Raw genomic sequence first — 20,694 nt, 5'->3', positions numbered from 1 at the left:
GCCAGATGAGATGTATCCGAGATTGCTGTGGGAGGCAAGGGAGAAGTTTGCAGCGGCTCTAACAAAACATTTCAAATCTTCTCTGACCACAGAAGAGGCTCCAGAGGACTGGAGCCCAGCTAATGTGGGGCCATTATTCAAGAAGGGAAGTAGGGACAAACCAGGAAATTACAGGCCAGTCAGTCTAACTTCAGTGGCAGGGAAACTACTGGAAACAATTCTGAGGGGCAGAATTTTTCGCCACTTGGAGAGGCAAGGATTAATCACTGAAAGTCAGCATAATTTTGTTAAAGGGAGATCATGTCGTACAAATTTGATTGCGTTTTTGAGATGACTAGGCGTGTAGATGAGGGTAGAGCGGTGATGTGGTCTACATGGACTTTACCAAGGCTTTTGACAAGGTCCCATTTGCAGACTGATGAAGAAGAGCCCATGTGATCCAGGGCAATTTGGCAAACTGGTTTCAAAACTGGCTTAGGGGTGGCAGGAGGCAGAGGGTGATGGTTGAAGGTTGTTTTTGACACTGGAAGCCTGTATCTAGCGGTGTTCCGCAGGGATTGGTGCTGGGTCTCTTGTTTTTTGTAGTATACATTAATGATCTGGATGTGAATGTAGGAGGTATGATAAGTAAGTTTGCAGATGACACAAAAATTGTTAGCATGACAAATCGTGAGGAGCAAGGCCTTCGATGACAGGACAACATATACAGCCGGTTGGATGGGCAGAAGAATGACAAATGGAATTTAACCATCAAATGTGAGAGGTAAATCATTTTGAGAGGACTAATGAGGCAAGGGAATATTCTATGACGGTCGGACCTTAGGAGATACATGGGATCGAAGGGACATTGGTGAGCAGGATCTCAGATCTCTGAAGACAGCAGGACAGGTAGGTAAGGTGGTTAAGAAAACCTATGGGGTTCTTGCCGTTATTAACCGAGGCAGTGAATATAAGAGCAGGGGGGTTATGCTGAAGCTGTATAAAACACTGGGTAGGCTCCAGCTGGAGTATTGTGTACAGTTCTGGTTACCACGCAATAGAAAGGAAGTGGTTTCACGGGAGAGGGTGCAGAGGAGATTCACCAGGATGTTGCCTGGACTGGATCATTTTAACTATCAAGTGAGACTGGATAGACTGGGGATGTTTTACTGGAGTAGAGAAGGCCGAGGATGTGGGACCTGATTGAAATGTTTTGAAGAACCTAGATAGAGTGGATAGGAAGATACTTTTTTAGATGAGATTTTGAGGAAAAACTTTTTTGCCCAGAGGGTGGTTGGCATCTGGAACGCACTGGCTGAAAGGCTGGTAAAGGCGGGAACCTTCAATTTTTAGGAGGTATTTAGGTAAGCACTTGAGATGCCACAGCATATAAGACCACGGACCTGGACTGCTTCATTATTGTGCAGTCATCCGCAAACATCCCCACTTCTGACTTTATGATGGAAGGCAGGTCATTGATGCAGCAGCTGAAGATGGTTGGGCCGGAGTGATGTCCTGGAGCTGAGATGATTGGCCTCCAACCACCACATCCATCTTCCTTTGTGCCGGGTATGACTCCAACCAGCGGAGAGTTTCCCCCCTGATTCCCATTGACTCCAGTTTAGCTCGGGCTCCTTGATGCCACACTCGGTCAAATGCTACCTTGATGTCAAGGGGCAGTCACTCTCCCCTCACCTCTGGCATTCAGCTCTTTTATCCATGTTTGAACTAAGGTTGTAATGAGGCCAGGAGCTGAGTGACTCTGGCGGAACCCAAACTGAGCATCTGTGAGCAGATTATTGGTGAGTAAGTGCCGCTTGATAGCACTGTTGATGATTCCTTCCATCACTTTGCTAATGATGGAGAGTAGACTGATAGGGTGTTAATTGGCTGGGTTGGATTTGTCCTGTTTATTGTGTACAGGACACTCCTGGGCAATTTTCCACATTGCCGGGTAGATGCCAGTGTTGTAGCTGTACTGGAACAGCTTGGCTAGGGGTGCGGCAAGTTCTGGAGCACAAGTCTTCAGTACTATTGCCGGAATATTGTTAGGGGCCAGAGCCTTTGCAGTATCCAGTGCCTTCAGCCATTTCCTGATATCACCTGGAGTGAATCGTATTGGCTGAAGACGGATATCTGTGATGCTGGGGAACTCCGGAGGAGATCGAGATGGATCATCCACTCGGCACTTCTGGCTGAAGATTATTGCAAATGCCTCAGCCTTGTCTTTTGCACAGATGTGGGCTGGACTCCTCCATCACTGAGGATCAGGATATTTGTGGAGCCTCCTCCTCTAGTTGTTTAATTGACCACCACCATTTACGGCTGGATGTGGCAGGGCTAGAGCTTAGATCTGATGCGTTGGTTGTTGAATCGCTTAGCTCTGTCGACTACTTGCTGCTTATGCTATTGGCACACCAGTTGTCGCTTCACCAGGTCGACACCACATTTCTCAGTGGCATGGACTATATAAGGTAATTGTAAGGCGAGACATGTATATTAACAGATATGAAAGGGGGCACCAAGTGGAAACATTGCACCCAGTTGAAACTATTATACAAAAGTCACCAAACATCAACCTGCACAACGGAAACAAATGTTAATATTTTGCAGGTTATACATGACTCTCATGAGTGTCATTACAGCCTGGGAAGCCCCCACCAGAGATAGATCAGCATTGACAAAGAGTCATCAAGACTCGAAACGTTAGCTCTTCTCTCTACACAGATGCTGTCAGACCTGCTGAGATTGTCCAGTATTTTCTGTCTGTTTGAGATAGATCGAAATATCTGTCTGCACCTGGACAGTATATTGTCATGGCAGTGTCCCTTTAAGAAAGGTTTTTAGAACATAGAACATTACAGCGCAGTATAGGCCCTTCAGCCCTCGATGTTGTGCCAACCTGTAAAACCACTCTAAAGCCCATCTACACTATTCCCTTATCGTCCATATGCCTATCCAATGACCATTTGAATGCATTTAGTTTTGGCGAGTCCACTACTGTTGCAGGCAGGGCATTCCACGCCCTTACTACTCTCTGAGTAAAGAACCTACCTCTGACATCTGTCCTATATCTATATCACCTCAATTTAAAGCTATGTCCCCTCGTGCTGGACATCACCATCCAAGGAAAAAGGCTCTCAATGTCCACCCTATCTAATCATCTTGTATGCCTCAATTAAGTCACCTCTTAACCTTCTTCTCTCTAACGAAAACAGCCTCAAGTCCTTCAGCCTTCCCTCATAAGATCTTCCCTCCATACCGGGCAACATGCTGGTAAATCTCCTCTGTACCCTTTCCAATGCTTCCACATCCTTCCTATAATATGGCGACCAGAACTGTACGCAATTCTCCAAATGCGGCCGCACCAGAGTTTTGTACAACTGCAACATGACCTCATGGCTCCGAAACTCAATTCCTCTACCAATAAAAGCTAACACACCGTACACCTTAACAACCCTCTCAACCTGGGTGGCAACTTTCAGGGATCTATGGACATGGACACAGAGATCTCTGCTCGTCCACACTACCAAGAATCTTACCATTAGCCCAGTACTCTGTCTTCCTGTTATTCCTTCCAAAATGAATCACCTCACACTTTTCTCCATTAAACTCCATTTGCCACCTGTCAGCCCAGTTCTGCAGCTTATCTATGTCCCTCTGTAACTTGTAACATCCTTCTGCACTGTCCACAACTCCACCGACTTTAGTGTCATCTGCAAATTTCCTCACCCATCCTTCTACGCCCTCCTCCAGGTCATTTATAAAAATGGCCAACAGCAGCAGCCCCAAAACAGATCCTTGTGGTACACCACTAGTAACTGGACACCAGTCTGAACATTTCCCATCAACCACCACCCTTCGTCTTCTATCAGCTAGCCAATTTCTGATCCAAACTGCTGAATCACCCTGAATCCCATGCCTCTGTATTTTCTGCAATAGCCTACCGTGGGGAACCTTATCAAAAGCTTTACTGAAATCCATATACACCACATCAACTGCTTTACCCTCATCCACCTGTTTGGTCACCTTCTCGAAGAACTCAATAAGGTTTGTGAGGCACGACCTACCCTTCACAAAACCATGTTGACTATCTCTAATCAAATTATTCCTTTCCAGATGATTATACATCCTATCTCTTATAAACCTTTCCAAGACTTTTCCCACAACAGAAGTAAGGCTCACTGGTCTACAGTTACTGGGTTATCTCTACTCCCCTTCTTGAACAAGGGGACAACATTTGCTATCCCCCAGTCTTCTGGCACTATTCCTGTAGACAAAGATGACTTAAAGATCAAAGCCAAAGGCTCAGCAATCTCCTCCCTAGCTTCCCAGAGAATCCTAGGATAAATCCCATCCGGCCCAGGGGATTTAGCTGTTTAAACACTTTCCAGAATCACTAACACCTCCTCCTTATGAACCTCAAGCCCTCCTAGTCTAGTAGCCTGTATCTCAGTATTCTCCTCGACAACATTGTCTTTTTCCTGTGTGAATACTGATGAAAAATACTCATTTAGCACCTCTCCTATCTCCTCGGACTCCACGCACAGCTTCCCACTACTGTCCTTGACTGGCCCTCCTCTTACCCTAGTCATTCTTTTATTCCTGACATATCTATAGAAAGCTTTAGGGTTATCCTTGATCCTACCTGCCAAAGACTTCTCATGTCCTCGCCTGGCTCTTCTTAGCTCTCTCTTTAGAGCCTTCCTAGCTAACTTGTAACTCTCAAGCGCCCTAACTGAACCATCATGTCTCATCTTTACATAAGCCTCCTTCTTCCTCTTGATGTGTTTCAACTGCTTTAGTAAACCATGGTTCCCTCGCTCGACAACTTCCTCCCTGCCTAACAAGTACATACTTATCAAGGACACGCAGTAGCTGTTCCTTGAACATGCTCCACATTTCCATTGTGCCCATCCCCTGCAGTTTTCTTCTCCAGCCGATGCATTCTAAGTCTTGCCTCATTGCATCATAATTGCCTTTCTCCCAGATATGACTCTTGCCCTGCGATGTATACCTATCCCTTTCCATCGCTAAAGTAAACGTAATCGAATTGTGGTCACTATCACCAAAGTGCTCACCTACCTCCAAATCTAACACCTGTCCTGGTTCATTACCCAGTACCAAATCCAATACGGCCTCGCCTCTCATTGGCCTATCTACATACTGCGTCAGGAAACCCTCCTGCACACATTGGACAAAACTGACCCATCTAAAGTACTCGAACTATAGTGTTTCCAGTCAATATTTGGAAAGTTAAAGTCCCCCATAACAACTACCCTGTTACTTTCGCTCCTGTCCAGAATCATCTTTGCAATCCTTTCCTCTACATCTCTGGAACTTTTCGGAGGCCTATAGAAAACCCCTGACAGGGTGACCTCTCCTTTCCTGTTTCTTAACTCAGCCCATACTACCTCAGTATTCAAGTCCTCATCAAATGTCCTCTCAGCCACCGTAATACTGCCCTTGACTAACAATGCCACCCCTCCCCCTCTCTTACCACCTTCCCTGAGCTTACTGAAATATCTAAACCCCAGCACCTGCAACAACCATTCCTCACCCTGCTCTATCCATGTCTCCGAAATGGCCAGAACATCGAAGTCCCAGGTACCAACCCATGCCGCAAGCTCACCCACCTTATTCCGGATGCTCCTGGCATTGAAGTAGACGCACTTTAAACCACCTTCCTTCCTGCCGGTACACTCCTGCAACTTTGAAACCTTACACATGACCTCACTACTCTCAACTTCTTGCGTACTGGAGCTACAATTCAGGTTCCCAATCCCCTGCTGAACTAGTTTAAACCCTACCGAAGAGCATTAGCAAACTTGTCTTATCACATGGCTTCAGTGATGTCATTTTGTGGGTGGAGCTGAGAGGTTTATTTTACTTTCGCTTTCAGTTTTGACTGCTGTGGACTCCAAACAGAGAACAGAAATGTTTTGGTCTGTCTCTATTTAATTTTAAAGAGTTGTTCCAGAAAAAAAAACATTGATGATAGCTACCTGCTTTGGTAATTTAAAATATATAGTTTGCTTTCCAGAAGGGTTTAAACCTGCTGGTGAGACAGGGTTAGAATCTCAGGGAAAGCCAGTCTTATTGAAGTGAGAATGCAGAGTGCTGGGCCACGCCCTTGAAAAAGGAGTTTTTGGTTCATGGGATTTTGTTTTGAATTGGAACAGTGAAGGGGGAATTCATTAAGAGCTATACATAGATTACTTTAGCTGTGTGGTGTCTTTAATGTGTGTAATTGATGCTGTGCGGTTATATAAATGTTAACCAAGTTCTTAGAAGAAAGCGTATTTTGATTAAAGTGTCCAGGAAGTCTGATGAATAACATCTGAAGTGGAGGCTCTTGTGCTCATCCTAGCTAAATTCAACATAAAGGTTGTAGATCAGGTAGACTTTATAATATCCTTTAGAGTTTCTAAACCCTGGCCCATAACAATATCCAACTGCCAAAGGGAGGAACAGAGTTAGGAAATCAAGCACTGGATAATTGACCACAGCTTGCCATCAAATAAAAACAGAACTATGCAAGGTTTGGTAACAAACATCATCAACTTTGTAACACACATTATTCTTAATAAGCCGGGGACTCTTGTTCGGATTATAAATCCCGGCTGTGGGTGGTCGTCGACCACAAAGGATGGTGACATATTAATCACAACCTCGATCATATCCCAGATACATCCTCGCGGGATTCATATGGGGTGTATATGACGAGTCTCAAGGCCTGGGCATGTGGTACTACAAGTGTCACAGTGATTTCTACCCCAGCTACCCAGGTGATGGATTTGGACCTAGAGTTTACCTAAGCATTGGATGGGCTGATTTGCCTCATTTGTTTGGGAACACAGTCTGGATGGGCAGCCGTGCCAGGAATTATGTCCATATGTGTTTGTTAGACAGGGTTATAAAGATGTTATAAATTGAGTACTAGTGGATACCATGTGATGAATTTGGTGGGGAGGTGGTGGCATAGTCATGATTGGTATTGTCACTGGCCTAGTAATCCAGAGAACCACAGTACTCTGGGGACCCAGGTTCAAATCCCACCACTTCAGATGTTGAAATCTGAATTAAATAATAATCTGGAATTGAAAGTCTAACGATGACCATGAAACCATCTGGTTCATTAATGTCCTTCAGGGAAGGAAATCTGCCGTCCTTACCTGGTCTGGCCTACATGTGACCCCAGACCCACAACAATATGGTCGACTATTAACTGCCCCTCAAGGGCAATTAGGGATGGGCAATAAATGCTGGCAAAAGCCTGCCATGAACGAATAAAAAAAATGTGATGAACCTAAGAATTTCCGATATATTGTATTATTTGTTTTTTTTTTTCAGTAATCCTGGGTTAATCATAATCTTTCGTAATAATCTTTATTGTCATTACATTAACACTCCAATGAAATTACTGTGAAAAGACCCTAGTTGCCACATTCCGGCACCTGTTCGGGTACACAGAGGGAGAATTCAGAACGTCCAATTCACCCAACAGCACATCTTTCGGGACCTGTGGGAGAAAACCGGAGCACCCGGAGGAAACCCACGCAGGCACGGGGAGAACGTGCAAACTCCGTACAGACAGTGACCCAAGCCGGGAATCGAAGTTGGGACCCTGGCGCTGTAAAGCAACAGTGCTAACCACTGTGCTACAGCGCCGCCCATGTTAGTGTGTGTGACTCCTGTAATCCTGCCAACATGGCCGTGGCATATGGAGACCAGTCCATGTGGTGGCCTATTGGTGTCCGTTCACAGTGACGGACCCAGCCTACTTGGGTATGATTTGCTGCATCACAACATTGGCAACGCGTGTGCCAGATGTACTCCCGTGGACCGGATGGAGTCCTGTCCAAGTTCACTTCGGTTTTTGCCGAAGGTTTCGGTACCATTAAAGGAACGATGACTACGATAAACATGGAAGAGAACATCCAGCCCAGATATTTCCGCACATGCCATGTGCTGTACGCACTTCGTGCCAATGTCGACTGGGAATTGGACTGTTTGGAACAGCAGAGTATTATTCGCCCTGTCCACTATGAAAATGAATTGAAAATCGCTTATTGTCACGAGTAGGCTTCAATGAAGTTACTGTGAAAAGCCCCTAGTCGCCACATTCCGACGCCTGTCCGGGGAGGCTGGTACGGGAATCGAACCATGCTGCTGGCCTGCCATGGTCTGCTTTCAAAGCCAGCGATTTAGCCCAGTGAGCTAAACCAGCCCCTATGCCGATTGGGCCTCGCCGGTGGTCCCCCTGTTGAAGCCAGACGGGGCGGTGCAGCTCGTGTGGGGATTATAAAATGACAACTGGGTATCCCGCCTTGACCGTTACCTGGTCCCTCGGATCGAAGATATCTGCCTGGCTCAGCAGAGGAAAACGTTTACTAAGATGGACATGAGCCACGCGCATTTGCGGCTGGAGCTCGAACCAAGTTCCAGCAAATATGTGACCATCAGGGGCTTTTCACAGTAACTTCATTTGAAGCCTACTTGGGACAATAAGCGATTTTCATTTCATTCAATACCCATTGGGGATTGTATGGGGATACGCAGTTGCCATTCGGAGGCTCCTCAGCTTGTGCGATATTCCAGAGGGTTACAGAGAATATCTTGTGAGGGCTACCAAGGGGGGGGGGGGCATCTACCTGGACGACGTTTTCCTCGCCGAGGTCCTCAAGCGGTTTGCTCGGGCTGGGGTCCACCTCGGGAGTGAGATATGCCTTTGATTTGATTTGTCACATGTATTAATATACAGTGAAAAGTATTGTTTCTTGCATGCTGTACAAACAATGCATACCGTACATAGGGAAGGGAGGAGAGACTGCAGAATATAATGTTACAGTTATAGCAAGGTGTTGAGAAAAGATCAACTTAATACGAGGCAGGTCCATTCAAACGTCTGATGGCAGAAGAGAAGAAGCTGTTCTTGAGTCGATTGGTACATGACCTCAAACTTTGGTATCTTTTTCCTGACGGAAGAAGGTGGAAGAGTGTATGTCCGGGGTGCGTGGGGTCCTTAATGATGCTGGCTGCCTTTCTGAAGCAGCGGAAATTATGGATAGAGTCAATGGATGGGAGGCTGGTTTGTGTGATGGCCTTTTCCACGTGCCGGAGGTCACATATCTCGGTTACCACATGGACAGTTGGGGCCTCCATCCAGTGGGGGACAAGGGTTAATCGCCAGGCTCCCATCCCTCATGACCAAATGGAGCTCCACTCTTTCCTCAGCCTGGTGAACTATTACAGAAAGTCAGGGCAGCACGGTGGCGCAGTGGTTAGTGCTGCTGCCTCACGGCGCCACGATCCCAGGTTCAATCCCGGCTCTGGGTCACTGTCCGTAGGGAGTTTGTATATTCTCCCAGTGTTTGTGCGGGTTACGCCCCCAGAACCCAAAAGATGTGCAGGGTAGATGGATTCGCCACGCTAAATTGCCCCTTAATTTGAAAAAGTTAATTGGGTACTCTTGTTATGGGAGCGGCGTTTTCAGAACCCCAAAGTGTATCATGGAGTTTAACCAACCTCTCCCTTTAATGTATTGTTGCTTTTGAAGAACACGGCTGGGTCTCCAGGTACGGTATTAGTTATGGGCACAGGGGTTTTTAAACACAAAACAATGCTTATTCTATGAATTCAACTTAACCTTTTTAAATAAACATTGGATCCCTTAACACCCCTTACTTCAAAAATAACCCCGAAAATAATACAAAACTAAATAATCCCTCAAAATGTTCCTTCAAACCTCCAAAAGACTTAACACCTTTAAACAGAAACACATCAGGTTGAAGACATTACTATTATGAGTTTAAATCACCCAAATGATTCAGAGATAGTCTTTCCTGGCAGAGATCACAGCAGATCCAGCTCACTGCAAACACAGACACACCCAAGCTCTTTTCCTCAAAACTGAAACCAAAACACTGTAAAATGGCAGAGCTAAAAACCCAGCTCCACCCACACTCTGACATCACTTCAGTAATATGAGCTGCTCTATTTCTTAAAGGTACGTTGCTTAAACATCCATTTCTTAAAGGTACTCTCACATGACACTCTAAATTTTTTTTAAAAATAAATTTAAAAAACTATTACAGGAAGTTAATACCTAGGATGCCACGCTGCTCAACCCGCTGCACCAACTGCTGAACAAGGGACAGAGGTGACACTGGGGCCCCCGCAGCAGAAGGCATTTCACGAGGTGAAGCAGCATCTCTCATGAGATGAATTGCTGACCCACTTCGACCCGGACAAATCCTTGCTCCTCACGTGCGACGCCTCGCCATACAGAATGGGGGCGGTCCTGGAACACCGGATGCCCGAAGGCTCAGAGCGTCCAATAGCCTTTAGGTTCCGCACTCTCACGGATGCTGAGCGGAGCTGCACACACAGGTAGAGAAAGAAGGCTCTACCGTTTGTCCGCGATGAGAAAATTCTAGCAGTACATTTACGGACGTGCGCTCACAGTATATACCGACTATAAGCCCCTGTTGGGATAATTCAAGGAAGATCGGGTGATTCCACTGATAGCATCTGTTCGGATTCCGCGATGGGCCTTGCTGCTGTCCGTCAAATCTGTTAGATCCAAATCATTGCTATAGATTGTGAACAGCTGTGCACCCAGCACTGATGCGTGTTATACCCCACTAGTAACAGCCTGCCATCCTAAGAATGACATAGGAATAAATTAACATAGGAATTAGGAGCAAAAGCAGGCATTTCAGAACTTCGAGCCAGCTCCACCATTCAATCAGATCATGGCCGATTGATTCCTGGTCTCAAATCCACCTCTCTACTTGTTGCCCATATCCCTTTAACCCATTTTCGAATCAAAAATATATCTGTCGCTTTCTAGAAACCATTAAATGACTCAGATTCCACTGCACTATGGGGCAACCAGTCCTACAATTTCACCACCCTCTTCAAGAAACAGATCCTCCTCAACTCAGTTCTAAACCCACCGCCCCTCAACCAAAACCCACCGCCCCTCAACCAAAACCCACCGCCCCTCAACCAAAACCCACCGCCCCTCAACCAAAACCCACCGCCCCTCAACCAAAACCCACCGCCCCTCAACCAAAACCCACCGCCCCTCAACCAAAACCCACCGCCCCTCAACCAAAACCCACCGCCCCTCAACCAAAACCCACCGCCCCTCAACCAAAACCCACCGCCCCCCAACCAAAACCCACCGCCCCCCAACCAAACCCACCGCCCCTCAACCAAAACCCACCGCCCCTCAACCAAAACCCACCGCCCCTCAACCAAAACCCACCGCCCCTCAACCAAAACCCACCGCCCCTCAACCAAAACCCACCGCCCCTCAACCAAAACCCACCGCCCCTCAACCAAAACCCACCGCCCTCAACCAAAACCCACCGCCCCTCAACCAAAACCCACCGCCCCTCAACCAAAACCCACCGCCCCTCAACCAAACCCACCGCCCCTCAACCAAAACCCACCGCCCCTCAACCAAAACCCACCGCCCCTCAACCAAAACCCACCGCCCCTCAACCAAAACCCACCGCCCCTCAACCAAAACCCACCGCCCCCCAACCAAAACCCACCGCCCCTCAACCAAAACCCACCGCCCCTCAACCAAAACCCACCCCCCCTCAACCAAAACCCACCGCCCCTCAACCAAAACCCACCGCCCCTCAACCAAAACCCACCGCCCCTCAACCAAAACCCACCGCCCCTCAACCAAAACCCACCGCCCCTCAACCAAAACCCACCGCCCCTCAACCAAAACCCACCGCCCCTCAACCAAAACCCACCGCCCCTCAACCAAAACCCACCGCCCCTCAACCAAAACCCACCGCCCCTCAACCAAAACCCACCGCCCCTCAACCAAAACCCACCGCCCCTCAACCAAAACCCACCGCCCCTCAACCAAAACCCACCGCCCCTCAACCAAAACCCACCGCCCCTCACCAAAACCCACCGCCCCTCAACCAAAACCCACCGCCCCTCAACCAAAACCCACCGCCCCTCAACCAAAACCCACCGCCCCTCAACCAAAACCCACCGCCCCTCAACCAAAACCCACCGCCCCTCAACCAAAACCCACCGCCCCTCAACCAAAACCCACCGCCCCTCAACCAAAACCCACCGCCCCTCAACCAAAACCCACCGCCCCTCAACCAAAACCCACCGCCCCTCAACCAAAACCCACCGCCCCTCAACCAAAACCCACGCCCCCCAACCAAAACCCACCGCCCCTCAACCAAAACCCACCGCCCCTCACCAAACCCACCGCCCTCAAACCAAAACCCACCGCCCCTCAACCAAAACCCACCGCCCCTCAACCAAAACCCACCGCCCCTCAACCAAAACCCACCGCCCCTCAACCAAAACCCACCGCCCCTCAACCAAAACCCACCGCCCCTCAACCAAAACCCACCGCCCCTCAACCAAAACCCACCGCCCCTCAACCAAAACCCACCGCCCCTCAACCAAAACCCACCGCCCCTCAACCAAAACCCACCGCCCCTCAACCAAAACCCACCGCCCCTCAACCAAAACCACCGCCCCTCAACCAAAATCCACCGCCCCTCAACCAAAACCCACCGCCCCTCAACCAAAATCCACCGCCCCTCAACCAAAATCCACCGCCCCTCAACCAAAATCCACCGCCCCTCAACCAAAATCCACCGCCCCTCAACCAAAATCCACCGCCCCTCAACCAAAACCCACCGCCCCTCAACCAAAACCCACCGCCCCTCAACCAAAACCACCGCCCCTCAACCAAAACCCACCGCCCCTCAACCAAAACCCACCGCCCCTCAACCAAAACCCACCGCCCCTCAACCAAACCCCGCCCCTCAACCAAAACCCACCGCCCCTCAACCAAAACCCACCGCCCCCTCAACCAAAACCCACCGCCCCTCAACCAAAACCCACCGCCCCTCAACCAAAACCCACCGCCCCTCAACCAAAACCCACCGCCCCTCAACCAAAACCCACCGCCCCTCAACCAAAACCCACCGCCCCTCAACCAAAACCCACCGCCCCTCAACCAAAACCCACCGCCCCTCAACCAAAACCCACCGCCCCTCAACCAAAACCCACCGCCCCTCAACCAAAACCCACCGCCCCTCAACCAAAATCCACCGCCCCTCAACCAAAATCCACCGCCCCTCAACCAAAATCTACCGCCTGTCAATTCACATTGGACGGTAGCACAGCGGTTAGCACTGTTGCTTCACAGTGCCATGGACCCGGGTTTGATTCTCGGCGTGAGTCACCGTGCGGGGTCTGCACGTTCTCTACGTGTCTTGGGTTTCCACCGAGTGCTCCGGTTTCCCCCCACAAATCTGACCTGCATTTGGTGCCCTTGAACTGAGCTAGGTCATTTAAGTGACAATCACATTGCTGTGAATCTGGAGTTACATGTAGGCCAGACCAGATAATGATGGCAGATCTCCTTCCTTAAAGGACAATCTTGACCTTTAATAAAAACCAGGTTTTTATTAAATTTAAATTTCACCATATGCAATGGTGGGATTCAAGAGCAGTGGTGGTAAAGCAGTAGCCTGGAGGCCACATGCGTTGTGTGTGTGGTCCGTGATACATTTTGTTGTCCAACTCGGGCTTGCCACATTCAACTGATTTCCGTCCATGTAGTTTTTTTCCCCTTATCAGAATGACTCAATTGATAGGCAATGAAGCAAGGGCAAGTGAAGTGAGGTGCAAGCTGATGCACACGGCAATGATTGTGAGAGCCATGCACTCAAAGCGTAAATATTTATTTTGTTATTATTTGAAGTTGATGACAGTTCTATTATTATAGGGCGGCAAGGCGGCAAGCACTGTTGTCTCACAGCACCAGGGATCCAGGTTCAATTCCAGCCTAGCGTGACTTTCTCCCCGTGTCTGCGTGGGTTTCCTCTGAGTATACCGGTTTCCCACACAGTCCAAAGTTGTGCAGGTTAGGTGGGGGAAGTCAGTCTAGGTAGGGTGCTCAGAGGGTTGGACCAAATGGTCTCCTTCTGTGATTCTATATGATGATTAAGCACTTTCTATAACTCATTAGGAAACATTCAGCAGGTATTCAATCTTTTCCAAAACGTCATGGTTAGTCAACAAACCCGGTCTCAGTCTTGCAGCTCACAGAGACGAAGGAGGATTACTCGTGTGGACCACTCACCAGCCTCGGTTGCCTTTCACTGCCCCAGAGCATTATCTTGAGTCTCCAATGACAATAACACAATGCCGTATGTACATCTAAATGGATGGGGAAGAAACTGGCAAAGGCTAGAGATGACAGAAAGAAGCGTTACGTTTTGGACCTGTTATTCAGGGTATTTTGGTGAAGAAGCGGAGAAGGCAGGCTGCCCTCACTACAACCACCCTGCCTTGCTGGAAATTCAGTTTGTGCTGATCAACTTGAAGCCGGAGAATCCTCATTGGAGTATAACTTGTCTACCTTTGGAAACCTCCAAAGCTGAGGCATGAAGAATTGATCCATATTCTCCTTTAAATCGAACCTCAACATCTGCTGGGACCATGATATCTCAGTGATTCACATGAGGGAGCTGCATCAAAACCTTTCAAACTTTATCCTTTATTTTTTAAAGACTATGCTCCTGGGCCCATCTATACAGAGACCCTGTTTTGTTTGCCCTCTGTTTGTTTCATGGAAATCGTATAGAAAGGTTACAGCACAGAAAGAGACCATTCAGTCCATCTTGTTCATGCCAGCCCGAGGACACCCAGGTGCCATTTCTATCCCACCTTCCTGCACCCGTTCCATAGCCCTGTAGTTTAGAGCACATAAGGTGCAGATCCAGGTACTTTTAAAAAAGAGTTTAGGATCTCTGCCTCAACCACCAACTCGGGCAGCGAATTTCAGACTCCCACTACTCTGCGTAAAAAGGTTTTTCCTCATGTCCCCTCTACACCTTCTGATACTTACCTGGAATCTATGTCCCCTGGTTAGTGGATTCTCCACCAAGGGAAACAATGTTATTCTGTCCATTCTATCTCTTCCTCTCATAATTTTGTACATCTCAATTAAGTCACCCCTCAGCCTGCTTCGTTCCAAAGAAAATAATCCCAATCTATCCAATCTCTCCTCATAGCCACACTTTTCCAGCCGTGCCAACATTCTTGTAAACCTCCTCTACACTCTCTCCAGAGCAATAACGTACTTCCTTTGTGAGTGCATGCGTGCAGGAGTATTTTAAAAAAGTGATAGAGTACAATTATGTCTGCACCAGTTCCTATAACTCATGGTTTTTTTTCAACACTATGTTTTATTTCATAATAAATCAAACATTCGGATTTTATCGAAAGAAGCTTGGCTAAAGTCTCTTTCATTCTAGGTCTAACCACAGCAAAGGTAAATAATTGGTCATTATGGTGATCAAATTAAACTAATGCTGCATCTGCGGAGCAGTGGGGCAAGGTAAACTGCAAATACCTTCCATCCTGATCCGAACAGCCCTCAGAACTGCAGCACGTGTAGTTTGTTTATTTTATATCTTCAGACCAGGGACCAGTCTCATGCACAGACACAAAGAAGCAAGTGAAAAGGCAAAAAACTGCAGATCAGGTGACCTGGACCGGCATGCCAATAGAGGCTGTGTGTTCCAAGGAGCAGGACAGGAGAGGGAGGCACGGAGCAGGACCCAAACTTTAGGTAACCTCCCTAACCAAAGAATGAGTCCCAGGTAAGGGGATAGGACAGAGATCAGAAATAGATCCTGTTAAATAATGTTAAAAGAGAAATAGGCTGAGAGTTAAAGAGAGAGCTACAGGGAGCAGACCTGAAGCGAGGTGAGCTTGAATGGAGCCCTAAAGCTCTGATGAAGCAGCCAAAGGTTGGGTAACTCTTTATTGTGCGACTTTTGGAGCAGCGGTGTTCTATTTGGCGCTGTCGAAGATTTGAGATCTGCTTGGGAGGTGACGTTTGAGCGTAGCTGGAGATCCAAGGAATCAAAACCTTGGAAGATGAGATTCAAACCATGGAGGTGCTGGAAGTGACAATCGGAAAGAATTCCAAGGTGAGTTCTTTGAACGTGGAGATTGGAAACCCTCATAAGATAGCATTTCAATGAGAGCTTTTGGTTCAGTGTGTGACAATAGTCTGGGAGGGGATTGAGAAATGCAGAGTGCGCTTTGGTAGCATGTCATTTACTTTGTGGTGTGTCTGTCCACGGTTCACCAGTTGGTTCTCATGTACTGAATACTTATCCTGAGTATGAGTGTACAAGCTGCATATATCTTTCCAAATTTCTATGGTCTGTAAATAAATAGCTGGAGTGAAGTAATAGTGAATATTTGACTAATTTTCTTGTGTTTGGATTGAAATATTTCCAACCTTTTCGGCTAGTGCAAGTTATTATTTGTTAAAATTTCATCAGCAGACTTCTGTGAATGTGTTCAGTACCTTTCCTCCACTGTTTCTAAAAAGTTAGGATACATCAAGTCAGGGTTCACTCAGGGATTTGACTTGTCCTGTATAAAAATCAGCTCGGATCAGAAAAATATGCACCACAGCTCGGCAAACATACAAAGTTAAATGTAGAACACTTCTTTAAATGTGCCAAGCTTCAATTTGCTTTTCAGATAGTTGTTTGATAAAGAGAGACAGTCTTACCTGGCATATTTATAGTTCCTGGATTTTATTACAGTTGGTGCCAGGAAGGTGATTCGGAATTTTCCCAGCTCCTCTGATGAACCCGATACCGCCAGAAGCCTGCTTTTCTCCTCAACATGTGGCTGCAGCATTCCTTGTCCATCACTAGCGACATAAAATAACAGCGATATCACTGGGTTCTCTGGGGTGGAACTCTACAATAGAAAATAAGGTGACCAATAAAAATCACATCTACACCTGATTAACCTTTGTCTACAAAGGATAAACAAGTTCTGCTTGTAAAATAGGGATATGAGCATCACTGGCAAGGTTAGCATTTGCTCAAGCCGAATTGCCTTCTTGAAGCACTGCTGCCCACCTGGTGACGGTACACTGTTAGGAAGGGAGTTGCAGGTTTCAACCCAATAACAGTGAAGGAACAGCAATAAGAGATCAAAGATAGGATGGTGAGTGGCTTCATGGGGAACTTGTGGGTGGTGCTGATCTCTGCTGTTCTTGTCCTTCTGGAAGATAGAGGCCGTAGGTTTGAAAGCGTGTTGTCTGAGGATCCTTGCCAAGTTACTGCATCTTATAGATGATACACACGGCTGCCACTATTTGTCGGTGATGGAGGGTTTGAATGTTTGTGGAAGGGGGAGCAAACAAGCGGGCTTTGCCCTGGATGGTGTCGAGCTTCGAGTATTGTTGGAACTGCATTCCGTATAATTCCTACAGTGCAGAAGGAGGCCATTTGGCCCATTGAGGCTGCACCGACCCTCTGAAAGAGCATCCGCCTTATTGCCACAACTCCATAACCTCACCATACCTGGATATCTTTGGATATTAAGGGGCAATTTAGCCATCACATTCCTGACTTGTGCCTTAGATGGTGGAGAGAGTTTGGGGAGTTCGGAGTCACAAAGCTTTACAGAACAGAAAGAGGCCTTTCGGCCCACCGTGTCTGTGCCGGCCATCAAGAAAGATTGTAAACAGTTGAGGTCTGTCTGGACTGTATGCAGAACAATAATAAAAATAATCATTATTGTCACAAGTAGGCTTACATTAACACTGCAGTGAAGTTATTGTGAAAATCCCCTCGTCGCCACATTCCGGCGTCTGTTCGGGTACACAGAGGGAGAATTCTGAATGTCTACATTACCTAATAGCACATCTTGCAGGACTATGTGGGAGGAAACCGGAGCACCCGGAGGAAACCCACACAGACACGGGGAGAACATGCAGACTCCGCACAGACAGTGACCCGAGGCTGGAATCGAAAGTGGGACCATGGAGTCAACAGTGTTAACCATTGTGCTACCATGGCGCCCATACTTTTCACTGTACCTCGGTACACATGACAATAAATCTAAATCTAATCTAATCAAGCACCTACCTATTCTAATTCCATTTTCCAGCACTCGGTCTGTAGCCTTTTATACAATGGTGTTTCAAATGCTTTCTAGAGGAGTTACTCGCTGCAGAATTCCTAGCCTCTGACCCACTCCTGTAGCAACAGTATTAATATGGCTCATCCAGTTCAGTTTCTGATCAATGGTAACCCCCAAGATACTGATAGTGGGGATTGAGCAATGGTAATGCCATTGAAAGTAATGGGCTGATAGTTAAATTCTCTCGTTGTCGTTGCCTGGTACGGTTGGGGGGCCTGGATAGAGTGGATGGGAAGGCCCCATTTACTTTCAGCAGATAGGTCAGTGACTAGAAGGCATGAATTTAAAGTGAATGGTTGAAAGATTTGAGCACAGTAAGAAGTCTTACAACACCAGGTTAAAGTCCAACAGGTTTGTTTCAAACACGAGCTTTCGGAGCACGGCTCCTTCTTCAGGTGAATGGCGGAAAGATTTGAGGAAAGAGGAAACCTTGTGTGGAGTCTGGAACTCATGCCCGAAAGTGTAGTGGAGGTAGAGAAAACTTGATTCATTTGAAAGGTGGCTGGATATGCACATCAAGTGCCTTAACCCGCAGGACGTCAGACCAAATGCTAGGAAATGGAATGAGGCTGCATGGCTCATTTTTAACTGGTGCTGATATGATGGGCTAACACAGGAACATAGGAATTATGAGCAGAAGTAGGCAATTCAGCCTTGTGAGCTTGCTCTGCCATTCAATCAGATCATGGCTGATCTCTTCCTGGTCTTAAATCCACCTCCCGGCCTGTTCCTCATATCCCTTTAACACGTTTTCAATCAGAAATATATCCATCTCCTTCTTGAAACCATTTAATGACCAGATTCCACCGCACTATGGGGCAGCGAGTTCCACAAATTCACCACCCTCTGCAAGCAGTTCCTCCTCATCTCAGTTCTAAATCGACAGCCTCTCAACCTATATCTGTGACCTCTCGTTCTAGACTGCCCCACAAGGGGGAACATTTGGTCTACATTTACTTTATCGATCCCTTTTAGTATTTTCTATACCTCGTTCAGATCCACTCTCATCCTTTTAAACTCCAGCGAGTACAAGCCAAAACTGTTTAATGGTGAACCTCCTCAAAACTGCCTCCAATGCCACCACATCCTTCCTCAAATAAGGAGACCAAAACTGTACACAATACTCCAGATGTGGTCTCACCAACACCCTATACAATTGTAACAATACATTTTTACTTTTACATTCCAGTCCATTTGCAATAAACACTAACATTCCATTTGCCTTTTTAATTACATGCTGTACCTGCATACTGACTGTCTGCAATTCATGAACAAAGACACCCAGATGCATTTGAATCTGCTTTCCACTGAGATAATAATTTGCCTTTCTATTTTTTCGGCCAAAAAGATAACCTCACACATATCCACATTAAACTCCACCTGCCAAACCTTGGCCGAATCTCCTGGACTATCTATATCCGTCTGTAAAATCTTTATCGCCTCTTCACTGCCTGCTTTCCCACCTATTTTAGTATCACCCGCAAATTTTGCTATGAACAAAGAAAAGCACAGCACAGGAACAGGCCCTTCGGCCCTCCAAGCCCGTGCCGACCAGGCTGCCCTTCTAAACTAAAATCTTCTACACTTCCTGGGTCCGTATCCCTCTATTCCCATCCTATTCATGTATTCGGCAAGATGCCCCTTAAATGTCACTATCGTCCCTGCTTCCACCACCTCCTCCGGCAGCGAGTTCCAGGCACCCACTACCCTCTGTGTAAAAAAACTTACCTTGTACATCTACTCTAACCTTGCCCCTCGCACCTTAAACCTATGCCCCCTAGTAATTGACCCCTCTACCCTGGGGAAAAGCCTCTGACTATCCACTCTGTCTGTGCCCCTCATAATTTTGTAGACCTCTATCAGGTCGCCCCTCAACCTCCATCGTTCCAGTGGGAACAAACCGAGTTTATTCAACCTGTCCTCATAGCTAATGCCCTCCATACCAGGCAACATCCTGGTAAATCTCTTTTGCACCCTCTCTAAAGCCTCCACATCGTTCTGGTAGTGTGGTGACCAGAATTGAACACTATACTCGAAGTGTGGCCTAACTAAGGTTGTTTACCTTCTATACCTATGTTCCACACTGTCCCTGCTTGCAGACCATTTGTATAGATTGTAAACAGTTGAGGTCCGAGGACTGGCCCCTGTGGCACCCCCGCTGGTTACAGTTCACCAGCAATAAGACCACAAGACATAGGAGCAGAATTAGGCCAATTGGCCCATCGAGTCTGCTCCACCATTCAATCATAGCTGATATTTTTCTCATTCCCATTCTCCTGCCTTCTCCCCATAACCTCTAATCCCCAGAGAAGGACCATTTATCCTGACCCGCTGTCAGTCAGCCAATCATCAATCCAGTCTAATAGTCCACCCCCAAACCCCTGTGATCTCACCTTCTGGATCAATTTTTTATGCGGCACTTTGTCAAATGCCTTCTGGAAGTCTAGATATACCAGATCCACAGGTTCCCCATTATCCACTTTGCTGGTTACATTCTCAAAGAACCCAAACAAGTTTCTCAAGCATGACTTTTCATTCATAAAACCATACTGACAATGGTGGATTGAGCTTTGTCTTTCCAAATGTTCAGTCATCTCCTCCTTAATGATTGATTTCAGCAACTTCCCCACCACAGAGGTCAAGCTAACCGGCCTATAATCTCCTACCTTTGTCTCTCTCCCTTTT

General features: G+C 47.1%; 1 protein-coding gene across 1 annotated transcript in view; it reads right to left on the bottom strand.

The window, feature by feature from the left end:
* The window catches only part of mogs (mannosyl-oligosaccharide glucosidase), a 66,037-nt gene that overhangs the window by 18,895 nt on the left and 26,448 nt on the right, over nt 1-20,694 (bottom strand). The window contains exon 3 of the mRNA XM_038793067.1: nt 16,583-16,776. Within this exon, the coding sequence (XP_038648995.1) occupies nt 16,583-16,776 (194 nt within the window). The remainder of the gene's footprint in view (nt 1-16,582; nt 16,777-20,694) is intronic.

This window comes from Scyliorhinus canicula, chromosome 3 (genome assembly GCF_902713615.1).
Source record: "Scyliorhinus canicula chromosome 3, sScyCan1.1, whole genome shotgun sequence".
NCBI classification, from domain to species: domain Eukaryota; kingdom Metazoa; phylum Chordata; class Chondrichthyes; order Carcharhiniformes; family Scyliorhinidae; genus Scyliorhinus; species Scyliorhinus canicula.
Note: the sequence above shows the minus strand (reverse complement) of the source record. Positions and strands in the feature narration are given on the sequence as shown.